Below are 19658 nucleotides of genomic sequence, written 5' to 3'. Positions count from 1 at the left end.
TTGCAGCACCCATTTCTTCAAGCTTGGTGCAAGTTTTCTAACATTTTGACTGGCAAGTGTTGGCAAACACAAAATCCTGGTTGGAATTGTCCAGGTATTACAATGGCTGGAACGTACTTCTTCTCAAATATGTTTAACAGTAAAAGAAAACAAATGCTGTCTCCAATGGGGCATTATGAAGTGAGTGTCTGGTCCTGAGCACTAAAGCTTTTGGTGACTTCAGTGGGAGCTAAGGACATTTTCTACTTTGCCGGATCAGGTCTCAACAGACAAAGATGGATGATTCTGGTGGTGGAGTGAGATCCACTGAAGGGCTGTTCTTAAGGGAAATGGGGTCATTTCCCCGTTTTTCAAAGCCAGACACTCTCCCCTAGCATCTCTCCCTCTCACTGGAAATCTGGGAAGTAAACGAATAAAAATAATAAAACTCATTCCCCTCTGTTGTGCTGTTTCTAATCTGTATATACACAGAGGACTTCAGGGTAGAGACAGCACAGTCCCCAAAAGCTACATTTTAAACTTGTGGATGTATCATAATATAACTTTTTGTTGTGCCACTAAGAAACTGATGCCCAGTCCAAAAATGTAATGATTGTAAGGCTCAATTGTACACCAAATGACTGTACTCTTATTATAATCTGATTAAATGCTTCTTTTTAGTAACATTTTGCAATCACTGTAGAGCAAATCCTGGGACCAAAGCCATCAACACCACTAGCTTTGGTTTGCTAGGATGGAAGAAAATGGCAAATTCAGGTACAGGTAAATTGTGTCTGAGCATCGTATGGTATGTAAACCTGCTAACCTTCCCTCACATGGCTTCAATGGAACTACTCATGTGAGGAAGGGTTTGCGGGAAATCCGTGGTGCGTGGTCACTGGCATGCTTAATCATGGTTCACTGAATGCATCGAGCATGGGAAGTGGATGACCATTCTGCGTGTCAATGACTAGCATAAAGGGACTCTTCTCCTTTCCTGAAGTCCCTAGGCATTACTATAACTACAAATAATGACATTGCTTGTCTCAGATTGATCACAGTATTATTGCTTTTATTGAATTTGATGAAATCTTCTCATGTTCCTTAGTGGGAAAGTCATCATCTCCATCATGTAAAATATTTAGTTTAAAACTAAACTGGATTAAGCACAAGACGGTATAATGAAGGAAACAATCTGGACTAGCTAATCTGACATTTCCAGCTCTAATTTCTACTATAATTTGGTGTTCATATCTATGGTATTTATCACTGATCTTCAAAGACTGAAAGTAGGATCCACAACATATATGATATTCATAAAATATGCCCAGTATTCCACCTATAGACAAGAGCTTGCAGATAAAAAGATGTGTATGGCCCACTTTTAGTCAAACTACATTCCTCTTTCGTGATCTTTGAACTCAGGTACTCAAGAAAACCATATTTCACCAAATATACCTTTTGAAGTATTGGAGGTTTTACGCCACATTCACCCTCATGGTATCCAAATACCTCAATGCAATATCAGTTTTAAGCGGAGGCTGCTCGATAGCTTCTCAGATGCATTGGCTGATAATAATTTTATGTTATGCAAATACAGATCTGAGCTCAGACTCTAAATGTAAGCAAATAATTACGATTCAGATCTTTTGAGACCCCTTTACCCTTGAATTAATGTAAACGAAGGAAATCATTTGAGAGAGCATGTCCTTACTACAGATGTTTAAGAACTGAATTTACCAACCGAGCCACATCTGCAACCACAAAACAATGCCAAATACATACTGTTTGTGGGGCAACAAATTCCATGAATGGCCTCAAGCTTGGGGTCACACTTGTGCCATTTCAGAATATTACAGTAGCTAACCTGCCTCGCAAGCCTCTAGATATCTTTGAGTTACAAATTGTCTGGATTTTTTCTTAGCAGTGATATAACAAAGAACCAGTCTTTACAATCAAAATTGTTGTTTATTAGAACTCTACCAATTGCACTGAATATGGTCAGGAGTTGGCAACCTTTGGCACGCAGCCCATCAGGGTAATCTGCTGGCGGGACACGCAATGTTTTGTTTACGTTGACCGTCCACAGGCGCAGCCCTCTGCAGTTCCCAGTGACCACAGTTCACTGTTCCCAGCCAACAGGAGCTGTAGGAAGCGGTGTGGGCTGCAGGGTCATTCTGGCTGCTGCTTCCCGCAGCTCCCATTGGCTGGGAACGGCAAATTGCTGCCACTGGGAGCTGTGGGAGGCTGTGCCTTTGGATAGTCAATGTAAAGAAAGCGTCTCGCAGTCCACCAGTGGATTACCCTGATGGGACCAGGTGCTGAAGGTTGCCGACCTATGGTATATGTACTGTACTATTAGTCTTGAGAGGCTGGGGCACTAAGCAACCCTGTACTCACCTCCTATGTGTTATTGTAATAATCTTTGTACAAAATATGCCTTGGGAGTATCATTTGAAAACTAGCAGAGAATCCTGTGGCACCTTATAGTCTAACAGACGTTTTGGAGCGTGAGCTTTTGTGGGTGAATACGCACTTCATCAGACGCAGGGTATTCATCCACGAAAGCTCACGCTTCAAAACGTCTGTTAGTCTATAAGGTGCCACAGGATTCTCTGCTGCTTTTACAGATCCAGACTAACACGGCTACCCCTCTGATATTTGAAAACTAATAACTCATTGATCATTAATACTCGAGTGATGTATATATACTGGAAGTATGACTGTAAAGTGTGTAAAACAGGTATATCAGAGGGTGTTGTTAAACAGGTCCATCTTTGACAAAGTAATGTAGATTTGATTCTCTGACCAGCCTGATATTCAGGCAAAGACAGTGAAGGTCCATATTTACATATAAAGCAGAAACAAGACCATTCAGACAGCAGGGAGAGACTGCTGAAATGCAAATTGTTATGTTTCCTGCCAACTCAAGCGGGGGAAGAAAGAGCATGAAGTCTGGTGGTGAAGGAAACTCCATGTTGCCATCCTCACAGCTTGAATAAACTTTAATTTGGGAGGTAACCCTCAGAAGAATCCATTCCAAAGGTTTACTGGTCTATAAAGACAAAGGGACTGAACCTCAAGTGATAAGCAACTGAATCAACTGACTGTATACAATATTATGGTATTATAAGAGTATATAGTGTGAGTTTTTTTCTGAAAGCTAGTGACACACTGGTGATCAATATCATTGTAAAATGTATGGTATTAACACAATGTAAGAGTTATGGATATTCACTGATATTAGGCTGTACAGTCGACCCAGATTCAAGGGAGTGTCAGCCATCTACTTGTCTCCTACGTAAATTAAGCATGGTGGAATCAGAAACAATGGAAGCCTCATTTCCATTGAAATCATACAGGGCAGGAAACCCATAGGCAGGGAAGAACAGCATGAGGTCATCCTGCCTCTTGAAATAAAGTCATTGAACTTTGGGAGATATAAGGACAGAAGCCATCTCTGGCATTCATCACTGGACAGACACAAGAGGCCAGAGCTCTTGTAAGCTGAGAAAGATGGGTCCTTCCTCAAGGAGGGAAGAGAGCGTTAAGCCTTTGGAACTGAATATAGGTGAGAAACCTGCTTAGATAAAGATCTTTCACCTAAGGAGACAAGGGAAGCCAGCACCTGGTACTTTTGTGGAAGGTTCTGACTGAAAGTCAACCATGACTGGGAGGAAGGGCTGGTGAGAAAAGCCATCTTGAACAAGGCTAGTACCTTGCTAAATTAAGTTTTAGATTTTTAGATGCGTGTTTTCATTTGTTTGTAACCTGTTCTAACTTTATTCCTTATACTTGAATTCACTATATCCGATTTGTATTTTGTTAATAAATTTAGTTCATTTATAAACCTTGGTTTTGTGTTTAAAAGATAGGGTGTGCTCAGACCAGTTAAGTTAATAAGCTGTGACATGTTCCTGTGTCTGTAGAGGAACAAATGAACCATATTATTTCTCTTAACTGCCCAGAAGAGGGCTGGACATTGTAGAGCACACTGTTTTGGGAAAATAGGGGATTGGAAGTGTGTTCGGGCCAGTCTGCAAGTAGTAACCAAGGCTGGTGGAAGTCAGAGTGGGGCTGTAAACAGGCTGCTGGGATCAGAGCTGATGAATTACCCCCCTCCCCAGATACTCAGATGTGATCTGCATGCTTGTAAGCTGGTTGTGAGCATCCCAGGCTGGAAGCAAGAGCAGTAACGCATTGTAAGGCACCTATGGATGCAGGGCAAGTGGTGACAACCCCTCACTGCTCTGGAATTGCATCCCAGAACTTGAAAGTGGCTCATGCACATAATATGAATATGAAGAGAAAAATATCTTCAGTATTTAACATGACTCAAGCAAAGATCACTACAGTGAAAACTTACTTTGTTTACAGTATTGTTTGCTACACAATAAATCTGGAAAGTGGATTTAGATTTGCATGAATTTTAGAAGAACTTTCAGTTTTGCAATATTGAATTTTTTCCTCAGTTCTTGATTCAAATAAAAATTGATCCAGTGAAATCATGAACCTGCAGATCTTGCTTCACTAGTATGCCGGAAGGCAAAATAAACTGTTTATAATCTTAGCTAAAGAGCCATATGATTGCTTAGGCTGTTACTTTTGGGAAGACAAAATAAACAGATTACTAGGTCCAGGACCTAATGGAAGTGTGTGTGTTCAGATGCAGCAGCTATATCAGCCTATACATCAAAATCCTTTCCCTTTCACTTTCACACTAGACAGAAGTGCCACAATTGATATATTGGCAAATTCTGCAGATCTTTTTCTTTTTTTCAGGTAATCTCTTGGTTTGGTTCTTTTTCAGGTAAAATGTAAGGCTTCCTTAGCCTTCTACCTACTGGGCCATGTCCTATCAAGAACCACAATCTAGAATCTGGCCAGCACATCTAGTGAGGGCTTAACCAGATCTTTAAAAAGTTGCTCTTCACCTTCCTTAAACAGATTGACTCCTGCTTGAGGGCATAAAGCTGTCTTTCCAGCAAGGTTGGGTTGTTTCCCTGTGCCAAACTTGGCTCATGGCAGAGTCCTCCTGAAGATCAGCACCCTGGTGGTAGAGTACTAGAACATGTGGGTTTTCCATAATCTTCTGAAGCTTTTTGATATTACTCACTGCTGGAATGCGAGTTGGACAGATAACTGAGGTGTTCCAGTCTGGTGAATCTCATATTCCTATTTTCTTATGAATGTGCTCTGAGATTTTTCTGTGAAGTTCTATAACTGTAATTTGTGATTAACCAGAGAGAGAAATATATCCCTAAACTGAAGGTGATGAATTCATTTGCATACATTCTTTGTAAAGAGACACAATACTGAACTGTTAAAATGGGTGGAATGGACTTTTATTTTCATTCATTCTTCAATAATACCACACAATTAGATAGCAACATCTGAAAAAAAATCTTGAAATAATTTAAACAGAAGGCACAGAAGAATAAACCCGATAAACTAACCACAAGATCATGAGAGAAACTCCCCCTTCCCCCTAAACATTAGTTCAAGAGAGGGAGCCCCTTGGAACAAGTTTCTGTCACAAGACATTGTGATCTATTGCCCAGTGGAACAAAATATATAGCACAACTTAAGCTTAACCACACTTTCATGATACAAAAGCAAAAAAAGGGCAAAAGGTTGATTTTTGCTCCGATTTTGAGTATGATGTCACTTCAAATGAAGTGTTTTAAATCCAACACACCGGTAACTATATTTCGTAAATGCTATGCAAAGACGTAGTTGGCAAAACTTTGCATTAAAAACAAAATATACAGTTAAACTATTTTTGGATGGGAGGAAACTTGTTCTCATCTCAGCTAGGGATAGCAAAGGATATCTGACTGCTTCAAAAAAAATTATCTATACAGTAATATACTGCATGGGCAATTGATTTGTGTCCTGATAGTGTGAAAGCAAACAAACATCATATACCACAGAGAGGAATAAAACTACTTCATTCATAAGAGCTTTTACATTTTTTGCAGGAGATGGCAGCTTTATTTTTTAAACAAAGCTACTTGAATCAGTGACATGCGATAATATGCCCCAATAGTATAGCTGCTAAGTCTGAAAATAAAGTTCATGCTTCACAATTGAAATATGCAGTGATTATGAAATACATTCGCTGATAATTAATATCATTGTTATTACAACAGAGAGGTCATTCATAAATTAGTTCAGATTCTGAACTTGGTTTCTAAATGGAATGCTTTTTCAAGTATGCAGAACATTAACAATGTACAGATTTTGCTCCAGATCAACACATTAGTTGGTGTGTTTTTACAAAAGAATGCTTACCCTGCAAATGTTATGGACAAAGCAAAACCTGCAAGTACAAGGCTTGCTTTAAAAATGCTAAACATAATCAAAAGATATAAAGTCTTATAGTTGTCAACAATCGAGTGGCAAGCGTTTGCCAAAGAAAAATGATTTCTCGAATACAAGACAGATCTTTTCAGCATTTTATACGAAGGCATTTGTCAGCAAGTAACAGAGTAAGTAAAACTTTGCAGCTCCCATTGCACTTGGAGTCCAGTCTCCTTGCTTTTAAACGGTAATGTACTGTCAAACAGCTTTCTTCTTCTTTTTTTTTTTTAAAAATACCTCTTGGCTTTACAGGTTGAGTCACAATAATGTTTCTACACAAGAATAAAAAGAGCTACTGACAATCACACTATAAACTGTAAAAATGGTTTTAGTAAAAACGTTCATCAAAATTTTCTGACATAGCAAAACATTCATTTGGAAAGTAAACTCTAATACAGCAGGCGTTGGATCAAAGGTGACTCAGGCATTTTTACTGTTGCCAGCATTCTGACTGATTACTTCCATATTCCTTTGCATTATAGGATACAAACTTTGTAATATATTAAATCATTTTCTAGCAAAGAGTCAGATTATTGCACTTTATAAAAATTCCAGTAGTATCAGGCTTTTGTCCTACTCTTTTGCGAACACTGATGACCTGCAACAAAAACCATGGGACCAAACACTTTCTTATGAGTAAGACAGGTCCTTGAATGGTTTTAACATACCGGAACAAAATGAAAATATTTACAAAAAATGAAAAATGCATTCCTTTTTATACCAATTTTGATTCACAGCAGCAATGGGTAGAACTTTAATTGCATTACTGATGTGAATCTTCTCTCAAGGAGGAGAGAGTACATAGCTTACCATTTTATGTTTCAATTTGGAAAAACACTAAAAGAAACTAGAAATACCACAGAATTCTTCTGCTGACTGTCAGGCTATTACTGTCTGGGAAGGCTTAATGACAATAACATCTTAACGTGCATGTGCCAGCTCTTAAACAATGAGCACAACAAATTCAGTAGATATGGCTGTTTCAAGATGGCAACATATGTACAGTAAAGAAGTTGAGAATCCCCCCTTTTAAAAAAATGAATGTAGCAGTTTTTGGCCCTGCTTATTACCAGCTGTATCAGTAGAAAAAAATGGAGGCTTTATATCAGCCACGTAGAAAATCAGCTGCTTGAACCAAAGCGGTTTTACAAATCTAGATGAGGCTTCCAGGCCAGCAAACAACAGTCAAAGTTACTTTGCTCCTCTGCTCTTTCAGCATAGGAACTAGTGAGGAATGGCTCATGCCCACTGTGGATAGTCCATTTACAGCGACAATCATGTCACCACACCTAAAAAAGGAAACAAAATGGAAAGCAGCTGATGAACAATGGTGCCCGACAACTTTAACACAACAATGAGTAACAGACGGCATTTCATAGTTACAGCCTCAGATTTCTATTGGACTTGGAGTTCAGCTGCAAGAGCTAAGAGAATTCAATTAAAAAAATGAAGTCTGACCTTCCATTGTAATTAGTATGGGAAATTCTTGAACCCTTGGGGTTCAACTCTGGCATAATTCCAACACTAGCTTTAAGAGTTTGCCTGTGGAAAGATACCAGGATTGATGAAAGAGTGGGAGGGGAGAGAGAAAAAGTCATCATTTACCAGGGTTAAGTAGGGGATAATAAAAACATATACAGACAGACTTATAATATACGTTTATGAGATAACCTTATAAACATGTATATGTTTTTAACACACATATTTACATATAATATGCATTTATTGTAGCTGGCAAAAGCAGTGACACCTATAGTTAAGATTGCTCAACACTTTCCAACAAAAGATTCTGTTTTCAGTTGCTTATAACTTTACCAAACTTAACCATTCAAGCTAAAGTTTCCCATGCCAGATGTCTGCCTCAGGATCTGTGTATAGCTTGAATGGCTAAGTTTGGTAAATTTACACATACACACATTCTCTCTCTCTTTGAGGCAGACACCTGGTATGGGAAACTTTAGCTTGAATGGTTAAATCTGGTAAAGTGTACATACAGGAAGTTTCAACTAAAATGGCTCAACTATTTCCAAAAATGAGGTTAAGGGAAAATATGTTGTTTTGTCCATGTTAAAAAAATTCTTACAACCATTTCATTGAGACGATCTACTGTCCCCATGCTTTCGAGCAGAGATTTAAATTTAGGCAGGGAAAGCACCTTTTGCCATCCATGTGAAAATTTGCCCAAATTTGGGCAAGTTATAAACATCTGACAAATCTCAGTCTGCACATGCTTGATAGACACTTGTTTGAGTTTACCAGCTACATTCTCTTTAGATTCTTTCTGCACTCAGCATGCTCTATCTCAGCAGTTCTCAAACTGTGGGTTAGGACCCTCCACAGTGGGTTGCGACCCCATTGAAAAGCCAGTCCCAAGGCTGGCGTATTGTTGCTAGGGCCCGGAGCAAAAGCCGAAGGCGACAGGGCTAGGTTACAGGCCTCTATCCCCACACTACTCCTATCTGTGACTTGACAGTATATGTTCTATTCCCACAGGGCTACAGAGCATGCTCCAGCACTGCATTGCAGGGGTTGAGGAGTAATTTCCCTGCAATTGCATCTCCTGACTGTGGGGGACACCAGAATTCTCTGTCCTTTATTCTCAATATTCCTTTTGCTCCTATATAGGCAGGGTAGGAGGAAGCAGTGTGACTCAGAGTGGTGAGGAGCAGAGTGAGGGGGGAGAACATTTCCTAACTTCTAAGGTTACAAAGTCAAGTACTCAATGCTCTTTTAATATAGTTTTTAATGTAATTGTATATTAAAACAAAAATAGTAATGTATAGGACCATAAAACAAAAAATATAGTATGCTTAAGAGCCTGAGAATGTTATTTTATTTGATACTTAAGGGCCTTTAAAACTTGTTAGGATACTGATACACAGTCTTAATGGAAACCCCATTCTTAGGAATAAGGCATGCAAAATTATAAAATGAATTTTCTTCTTAAGCCACTATGTAACAAAATAGAAATACAGAGATTATTGCGTAGTAAACCTCCAAGAGTCATACAGAGCTCCCAAAACCACAGAGTATCACTCTTAGCAGCTTAGCTATTGTTATGATCGGAGTCATAAGATGGCCTCTAGTCACCGCCATGTCATTGAAAACATGCATTAAGCTGTTCTGAAAAGAAATTAAGTCTTCCTTAAATTGTAATCATCATGATTCATATCTACTCTGTATGTAAAACAAATATGGTACAATCTTCTACTCATGTTATCAAACCTTCATGATGTTCAATTTACATACGAGGGAATCTTCAATAGGCATTTCAAATCCTGCATCTGGAAGGACCCTAAATTCAGCCAAAACAAACACCCTAATGCCAGATTTGGGGATCCTATTAAAGTGCCATATTTGGAAATTGGACCCTGCATTTCGACTGCCTCTCAGAGTGATCTTGACTAGATACTGCTCTAGCTTCTTCCCCACACCTCTATTATAAAATGAAGCTCCTCTAGCTTTGGTAATCCTCCTCGAAGTAGGCAGAGAGCATTACACAACACGCTCACTTCCCAGCTCCAAATCCTGGGCAGGATATTTCCCCCTATGCTGGGTCTTGGCCTAATGGAGGAGTCAAGGGATCAGTAGAGCTGATGGGGAAGATGGGTCAAATCAGCACCAGTGGCTGATGGTGGAACGTGTTTTCAAAGAAAGGTGGGGGAATGACTGGGACTAGATGCTCCCACAAGTTCTGACTGATCCCACTTCCCCCAGCCAAAAATCCTTCTGACGTCTCAGCACTGCACCTAGTAGACTTGCCAAGCTGCTTCAGGGAGTTGGCCAGCTCCCAAGAAACACTGGATATTAGTCAGTGGCCCAAGGGATATATGTAATGTAACGAATCACTTCATGCAATATGCCTTATTATCACTCTGTCCATCCGATTTCTAATACCATTTCAAAAGATGCGGTAGTACTTACTTTAACCTTCCGTCAAAGTATGCTGGAGTTCCAAGAACAATCGTTTTAATGAAGAAAGGCTGGTTTGTGTGATTCTCCTCATATCCACCAACAATGCTAAAGCCCCAACTTCCTAAATTGCTCCTCCGTAGCACTACATCATGGCAGCTATGTAGGCCGCTGTGGGGTGAGATTGTAGTGTGGAAGGAGAAAAACACATGCCATGTAAATATTTTCATGTTATGTGCAACACTTGCTCTATCGCATCACTACAATAAGCACGAAAGAGAAGGGGTAATGGGGGGGGAAGGATGGTAATTAACAGTGTTTCCGGGATGAATCATCTTGTAATATTTAACCACCTTGACTACTGTGTGCTTAAAATTACAAAAAACCTCTGGAGGTAAAAAAGTATTAAACATAAAGAATGTACTGTTGGAATTATTGCTTAAATACAGTTACATATATTTATCCTCCTCCTCCCCACATCCCAGTAGCTTCCATATCCAATATGTTTTATTTGCAAAATGAAAGATGATTTTTTCTGTCAGTTTAGGATTTTCCATCTTGAATTTCCATTTGTCTTCTTTCTGCCTCTTTCTGATTCATCACTACCAGTAATGAAAATTTTGCAATCAGATGACTGTTTTTTGGATGATGCAAAAGGCAGAGTATAAATAATTCAGATTGCATTTGAGTAGCTGTACTGGCTTTGAAATACCTACAGTGCACTAAAGATTCTTATGTCCCTTCATGCTTCAACCACCATTCCAGAGGACATGTCCATGCTGATCATGGATTCTGCTTGATAACGATCAAAAGCAGTCTAGACCGACGCATGTTCATTTTCATCATCTGAATCAGATGCCACCAGCAGAAGGTTGATTTTCTTTTTTGGTGGTTCGGGTTCTGTAGTTTCCACATCTGAATGTTGCTCTTTCAAGACTTCTAAAAGCATGCTCCACACCTTGTCCCTCTCAGATTTTGGAAGGCACTTCAGATTCTTAAATCTTGGGTTGAGTGCTGTAACTACCTTTAGAAATCTCACACTGATACCTTATTTGAATTTTGTGAAATCTGCAGCGACGCTGTTCTTAAAATGAACAACATGTGCTGGGTCATCATCCAAGGCTACTGTAACATGAAATACATGATAGAATGTGGGTAAAACAGAGCAGGGAACATACAATTGTCCCCCAAGGAGTTCAGTCACAAATTTAATTAACACATTTTTTATCATCAGCATGGAAGCATGTCCTCTGGAATGGTGGCCGAAGCATGAAGGGGCATACGAATGTTTAGCATATCTGGCAGGTAAACACCTTGCAATGCCAGCTACAAAAGTGCCATGTGAAGAATGCCTGTTCTCTCTTTCAGGTGACACTGTAAATAAGAAGCGGGCAGCATTATCTCCCATAAATGTAAACAAACTTGTTTGTCTTAGCAATTGGCTGAACAAGAAGTAGGACTAAGTGGACTTGTAGGCTCTAAAGTTTTACATTGTTTTGTTTTTGAGTGCAGTTATATAAAAAAAAAATCTACATTTGTAAGTTGCACTTTCATGATAAAGAGATTGCACCACAGTATTTGTATGAGGCGAACTGAAAAATAGTATTTCTTTTGTTTATCATTTTCACAGTGAAAATATTTGTAATAAAAAATAATATAAAGTAAGCACTGCACACTTTGTAGTCTGTGTTGTTGTTGAAATTAATATATTTGAAAATGTAGAAAAATATCCAAAATGTTTAATACATTTCAATTGGTATTCTATTGTTTAACAGTGCGATTAAAACTGCGATTTTTTAAATTGTGATTAATTTTTTGAGTTAATCGCATGCGTTAACTGCAATTAATTGATAGCCCTAACATATTATATATATGAGAGTCACTTTCCCGACCATCACCACACTTTTAAAAGAGGTAATGCATATGCAAAAGTGTTGAATTAAAGACTATTTTTCTTTTCATAGAAAATCTTTATTCAAATCCAGAGAAGCAGAAAATGTTGAGGTAGCCTAACCTTTGCTTCTCTATATTAATCATGTTGTGCCACGCACTGGAGCACACAAGACATAATTAAGCAGCAAAATATGGTTGTTTGTAGGATGTGAGCAATAAATGACAGCCAGCTCTTGTTAAGCAGAGTTATTTATCAGACTTGAAAGCGGTTTCCTGTAACTGTATAACTCACAAGACATTCTGACTGTTTTACAGGAAGTTACATACACACATCTTGCACAGAAAAAACTAGAGGAAATCAATGAGGGCCTGATCCTGAAAGCCCTTTTTACCAAAGGAAGTGGCTTGTTACTCTGTGTAGTTACAATCACTTCAGATTTATATTATGGTCTCAGTGCTGATTGTCAGATTTGGTTTCTCCCATGGTTAGTTGCAATGGGAGAGTAACATGGGTCATGATGTGAATGTATCTGATATGACCCCATGTATGTTCACACTTGAGCCACGCATACAAAACTGATACTGAACTCAAATCAATCCTGTAGGATCATTAGAGGGACTCTGAGAGCGACTCCCACATTGTCGCGATACTGCCTCGCGGGGATTGCATCACCATCAGTGAGGCGGGATGCCTTCAGTAAAAAGGAGACACAAAAACAAGTGCAGGTTTCAAGGCAGCCACTGAATAGACACATTCCACCACCCAAGAGGTGGAAGTCCAGAAAGAGCTTTGCCTCTGTAAGTCCCTTATCCCAAAATACCATTATGGAAGGCTACGGAGTAACAAAATGGGGGGAAATGTTGATGATCTTGGAGAACCCGGTTCTTTCAGAACAACTCCCTACAGCTACTGACCTCAAATGAAAACAATGGTGTACTCTAAACTGAGTGAGAGCTGACGTGGCAAAGGCTGATGACAATATGACCAAGTGGAAGCCGAGAAACAACTCCAGATGTGAATGTGGAGAGCCTAGGCAAAACACTTGAACACTGCCACAATGCCCCATCAACATCCCCTACTCCAGAGGAACTACTTGAGATAATTGACAACAGATCGTGGCTGTGGTTTTGGAGCAATATGCTATGATGATGACTTCAGGATTTCATTCTGTTACCATCACATTCTACATGCTCTCTGTGGTTACATCTGCAAACCGTGGGTGTAATCCTGGAAACCCTTACTATTAAGGATAGCGCTTGCTATTGTGCACAGTGCGACTGAAGTTAACAAGACTATGCACAGTATTAAGCACTATCCTTGATAGTAGGCCTAATTCTGGGAAACGCTCACAGTTTGTCATTATAGCTACCAGAGAGTGAAGAATGAGATGAGAAGTGAAATCTGGTGATATCAGTCAGGCCAAAAGTTAGGAAAAGGAAGTGGGTTTGCTGCGGGTGTATTTGTGCTTGATGGAGTTGGTGACTGGTTTTCTGAGTTATATTTGTGAGATTTCTGAATACAGATTGATCTGTTCTAACTTCTTTCTGCATGTGTGATAAAAGTCAATGATCAGTGAAGGTTATATCCTTCATTCCATGAAGTTATTCATTTGTCTTTCTAAACTTTGTTTTGTATATTAACATAGGGTGATTTGGGTAAGTGTTCTATGTTTCCTGTTTAAAACTCGGGCTTAACTTGGGGATCAAAAGGACAGATTACACTGATCAGGGGAATTTAATTGGTTAGCGTTAGACTTTTCCCAAGGTTTCTGAAGGGATAATCAGTTTTTTCTATCTTCCGGTTGGCTAACAGGATACTTTTGCTGTACAATCCTTTGTAAGTGGATTGTAAATTGAAATGTGGCTGCAATAGATAGGCAGCAATAGGGTGAAGCAGGTACTGTAACTAAGCTGTTCTCTGCTTTAGAGTTTAAATCAGTTTTAACATTATATTAATTAAAACTGCAGCAGCAGCATAAAATAAATCCCCACTAAAAATGAACTGTTATACATGCGTTCAGATACAATAAGAAACAAACCCTTCAACATGTTGCTTCAGCCCTATGTACATCACACAAATATTTTATAGCAAACTGAAATATGTCAGGAGAATGACACAGCCAAATGCAGGAGTTAATATTATAACAGCAGTGTAAACATGAGCTTAAACAGATCATTCATTAACTAGTACCTGGGAAGGCCCAGCCACATGACCCAGGAGGGTGACCAGCTAGCATCATATTCATTTTCGTTTATTGGGTTTGGTTGTTCTCCATTAGTCTGGGTTTGTTCTTCAACAATCTGGACCTCCAGTGTTTTGAGTGCCACCACTGAAGAGGCAGCACTGGCTTTGAGCATAGCCACTGCCTCACTATGACTTAGATTGGTCAGGTCAATGCCATTAATATTCAGCAACACATCACCTGTTTAAAAGGCACAAACAAGAGTGTAAGTCCTGTGGCCTATTGAACAGTTGCCTTCCTGTGCTAATACCTGGCCTGTACACATTACTCAGTGCCTGTTCACATCAATGTGTTATCTCCCTGGGCCTAGACAATCAAAAACAGTAACTCTCAGAGCTGTGAACTGCAGTGTATTCACTTTGCAGCCTCATACAGACAATTTAAACATTATAACGTGTAATCTATTTCACCGCTGCATATCTCAGCAGAAACAGAAATGCTGTGCCTAGCTAGCATGCTCTGCTACCATGCAAATCAGAGGTGGAAATGATCTATTAGGTCAGGCACCTCTCCTGCCTCAGAATAGAACTGATCCCTATGGTATATCCTCCAGTGCTCTGTTCAGTCCACATTTAAATGACTTGAACACTGGAGCTTTCACTACTCCCACTGGAAACTATTCTCACCAGTAGGGATTTTTTTTGTGACTTTTCCAGATTTGTGTTCCTTTTCTTAATATATCCCATTCCTCATAGTCATCCCACAGGGTTTAAAGGGAAGGGGGAAAAGGAATGGCAAAAGGTGTAATGTACCCAACGAGGGAGAGGGGAAGTCTTGCACAAGGTAACACAGCAAGTGGGGCATGAAAAGAGTATCCCCACTTCCTTCCCCACATGCACACTTCAATCCTACTGCATGTTTGTGCTTTACCAATTGGGAAAGACAAAACAGGGATTACAGGAAAGATTAATTAGGAAAAATCAGCTCTGAGGAAGCAAGAGCATCTGTAAAAAGATTATAATGATCTAGAAAGAGTCAAAAATACAAAGACTGCTGAAAACGATTTTCCTTGAGAATATTTTAAAAGAAGGAGGGAGTCTCTTATTGTCTGAGTGGTTATAGTATTGCTGCTGCAGTGCAGAACAAATCAGCAAAATCCAGGATTCAGTTACACAAGATATGAGAATCAATCACTTTCCAGAAACTTGCATAGCTGGGAAGGCTAATTCCTTTTGCAATTGTAGTTTTAACATCACATAAGGAAGAAAATCACAACTGTTGCTTCGACAAATGGATTTTTAAATAATGTTTAGAAAAAGATACTGTGCACATTTGTATACTGCATTTAATGTTCCTACTTTATTTACACTGTCGTGAAAAATATCCTCCATTACCTCATTTTAAATCTGCACACTTCAGTTACTGTTCAAACTTTGCCTAATGTCAGTATGGGCCCACACGATTTCTAAGTCAGTGCAGTATTGCATGGGGTTGCATTATCTATTTATGTGATTTAGGCGCACGTACAACACATTTGACAAAAAATAAATCAGGAAAATGTCAGGCGGTACCTTAAGCATTATCCCACCTACTCCCACCCCCCAAATACCCTACCCAATTCCTTTCTCAAAAGCTGGGGATAACAGATGTCCTGTCCTGAAGATCAGCATGCTCAGTCTAGGTCTGACAAAGGATGGGGAGAGTGAATTACAGAAAGGATGGTCACTTGCTGAAAATGCCCTGCTATTAGCACTGTTAAACAAGGTGCCTGTCATCAGAACAGATCAGTTTAGCTGAGGTACTGAAGACATTGCACAAGGAGACAGGTGGTTTCTCAGACAGCTACAGGGCCCAACCCATGTGACCAAAACCAAAAATAGGATGTGTGTACTGAAGTGAAAAACACCAGACAAGATCCTTAACTCCTAGGGGGATTACAGTCAACTTTACACAGCCATTTCCCAAGCCAGGGGAAAGTGTGGCATTGTACACTGAATTTCCATAAGTGGAATATTTGAGAGAAGCATTTATCATTGTTACCCTGCATCTGTTGAGAAACTTTATGATACCTTGCAAACCAAATTCATGAAAAGAATAACTGAAAGATGCACATGCTGCCATTTGAGTCAAATCCTACCTCGTTTGATCCTGCCATCTCTTGAAAGACAGCCATGAGGTTGCACACTAGTAACAAAAATTGGCAGTTCACCACTTTTGCTGCCTCTGCCTCCTGCCACTGTCATTCCAAGGGATTCGTGTGGTTCTTTTTTCACAGTAATGTGCTTTTCTTGGCATGTAACACACTGGGAAAGAATCTGCAAGAACACAACAAAAGATACCTTATTTAAAAAAATTCAGAATTGATGCTTAGTAGGTTCCTAATCTATATTTAGGTAGCTAATGAGAGCAACTTGATTTTCAAAGATACAGAGGGAGCGCAGCCAGAGCCGTCCCTAGCGTATGGCAAATCAGAGCAGCCTCCCTGGGCCCTGCACTTTGTGGGGCCCCATGGCTGCCACCCCAAATGGTTGAACCCTAGGGATGGCTTTGTGTGCGTGTCATACGGGGGGCATTAGGCTGCTGCAGGGGGGGAAGAGGGGGTGTTAGAGTGCGGGGGTCAGGCTGGCTGGGGTTAGCAGAGGGTCTGGTGCTAGCAGTGGGGGTTGGGCCTGCACTCAGCAGCAGGAAGCAGCAACAAGAATCCAGCCCGCTCCACTCCGCCAGCTCCCGGCATCACTCAGGGGAGGGGGTGGAAGCCGGAAAGAGGGAGAGGGGATCGTCCTGGGCCCCAAACCCCCCTTGAGACAGCCCTGCCTGCAGCCCCTATTGACTTCAGTGGGAGCCGCAGGTGATCAGCACTTTTGAAATATCAAGCCATTTATTTAGGTACCTAAATATGGATTAGGAGTCTAACTTTAAACATCCATTTTTTACATTTCACTTCTAATTTACTTACAATATGCTTAGAGAGGAACTCGACATTGAAGATCTGCAACGCCAAGTTTTGGTGCTGCTGCACAAAATCCATATGTTCATATGGCTAGCATCATGGCACTGAGAAACATAGGACTTTGATGGAAGTCACACTTACTAAGTGCCTCATTTTTGTAAGTATCATATGGACCAAATTCTACAGACTCCATGTGAAATGAAAAAGCATATGTACTTTAAGGGTCACAAGCCGACACAACTTTTAAACAGTTTATTTTTATATATGCAATTTTTTTTTCTTTTCCGGCCTGTCTCCAGAATCAGGTTTACCTATGTATGGCTTCACACCATCAAGAGGGTTTAAAACTGAACTAAGGGCTTGTCTATCTACCCAGGGCATTATTCTGCAATAGCTATCCTGATTAACTCCATGTGTGGACACACTTTTTCTGGAATAAGACTGCTTTATTTCCAATTAGTTTAATCTGCTTTGGAAATAGATTAGACTAATTTAGCATACAACACTCTTGTTCCAGAATAAGAGTGTCTCCACAGGGAGTTATTCTATAATAGCTCTTCCAATTTAAATTTATCTTAGTCCAAATTAACTTACCTATGTAGACAAGCCCAAACATACTTTATTTGCTTAAAAGCCTTCATCCTCATGTACTAAGTGATATATTCAAAGCATTCCACATTTACCTCCACTGATCATCGCAAATCTACAGAAGATTTAGAGGTAAACTAAAAATACAGAAATAAGAAATTACACCAGTTAATCTTCCAGTGGCATCTCCCCCACCCCTCCCGTGTATGAAAAAAGCGATATCTTTTTATATTCCCACTACATAATGCCAGCAGTAGTTCAGTATTAGAGTGGCAGACACATACCACTGTACACATATTAAAGTCAGCTTACTTTTAATTCCATCAGGCTTTGTGACCATCTACTTGCTGGTGCTGTACAATTATGTAAACAAAATTCTTTAAGACAAAAAACTTCAACAACCACCTCGGCTTATCCTTACACAAGAGAGGAGTGCAGGTGAACTATACAATGAAACCCCCTTGGCTCTTTTCTAAAATCTCTCAAATTTTTGGAAGAAAATCCTGGCAAAAACCTAAAGTGCTCACAATTTAAGTGACAGAGATTGAATTCGGTTATCAACACCGTTTGTTGAAAAAGGATATAAAGGAGGTCTATTAAAGACCTGATACTCTAGGTGATTATATGATTCATTTAATTTGGAGAGACAGAAGTCATATTTTTGAAACTACCAACATGTCTGAAGCATAAGCTCTGAACAGCATTTTATTTTTGTAGTAGGTCTTCTGCATAATGCCACTCTAGATTCATGGAGTCTCTTCATTCAGTCCTTTACCCCGTCATAGAAAATATAAGCCAGCCAGTACCCATGCCGTAGCCACAGCTCTCTTTCCTTTGATTCAGGGAAGGGAAAACATGACTTTTTCCACCACAGGCAATGACAAATCTGTTTATATTACTCCTGGGGGAATTCTGCACCACTGCACAATGTAGAATTTTGCAGAAATTAACGAGTGCACAGAATTTCCTTTTCCTCACAGAAATGGGCTGCAGTACTGCTAGCCGCCACTGGACTCGGCAGAGCCCAGCTTGTACACAGAAGACACTGCAGAAACACGGGAGCTAGGGGGTTCCTGGTAGCTGCAGTTCCCAGCATGCCCTGAGGGAAGGAGAGGGCGGCATGTAGGAAACTTTGTGCAAATCTGGGATCGAGCATCCGGCTGTTTCTCCCTCTGGATCCCTGGGCTCTAGGGGGAGTGAGGGGGACAGGTGTCTGGGGAAGTGGCGGGCTCCACAGGAGGGCTCTAGGGTGCAGGTATCTGGACCAGGGGCCCTGTGGCTAGGCTCTGAGGAGAGGACGGGGTGTGGGTGTATTGGTTGAGGGGGCCCTCATGGCTAGTCTCTGTGGGGGGAGGGGATGTGTGTGTCTGGCCCCCTGGCTGGGCTCGGGGGGGTGGGGGGCGGGGGCAGGGCACAGAGAAACAGGAACTGGGCTGTCGTAGGGGTTTCTTTAACTCTCTACTCCTGGGGGAATTTTTGTGTGTGTCTGTATTGTTACAGACATGCCTGCTGACAGGTATTTTGAAATAAATTACCAAAATAATTGAAACTGGCTTGATTATATAGTGTTATTTTGACAAATAACATTTGCAGAATTTTACAGAATTTTTGATTTTTTGGTGCAGAATGCTCCCAGGATTATTATATGGCTGATGGATATGCTCCAGCTCCTGGGGCCTTGCAGTTCAATGGCTTGCACATCAGAAGTCCCAAGGATGCTCCTGAATGGCAATCCTTCCACATGGCGGTAACACATTACTCACTTTCCCACACACAATTCCAGAGCTACA

General features: G+C 40.3%; 1 protein-coding gene across 8 annotated transcripts in view; it reads right to left on the bottom strand.

Moving 5' to 3' along the window:
• Positions 1 to 5302: 5302 nt before the first annotated feature.
• LNX2 (ligand of numb-protein X 2) overlaps positions 5303 to 19658 on the bottom strand; it is a 96117-nt gene continuing 81761 nt past the window's right edge. For 7 of the 8 annotated variants that reach the window (XM_032765292.2, XM_032765293.2, XM_075061653.1 and 4 more), the window contains 4 exons: positions 16468 to 16645; positions 14339 to 14570; positions 10267 to 10425; positions 5303 to 7631 (listed from right to left, as the gene is read on the bottom strand). In XM_032765292.2, coding sequence (XP_032621183.1) covers positions 7496 to 7631; positions 10267 to 10425; positions 14339 to 14570; positions 16468 to 16645 — 705 coding nt within the window. In that variant the 3' untranslated portion in view covers positions 5303 to 7495. The remainder of the gene's footprint in view (positions 7632 to 10266; positions 10426 to 14338; positions 14571 to 16467; positions 16646 to 19658) is intronic. The other variant, XM_032765296.2, reaches the window with a different exon arrangement.

Source organism: Chelonoidis abingdonii, chromosome 1, assembly GCF_003597395.2.
Source record: "Chelonoidis abingdonii isolate Lonesome George chromosome 1, CheloAbing_2.0, whole genome shotgun sequence".
NCBI lineage: Eukaryota > Metazoa > Chordata > Testudines > Testudinidae > Chelonoidis > Chelonoidis abingdonii.
Note: the sequence above shows the minus strand (reverse complement) of the source record. Positions and strands in the feature narration are given on the sequence as shown.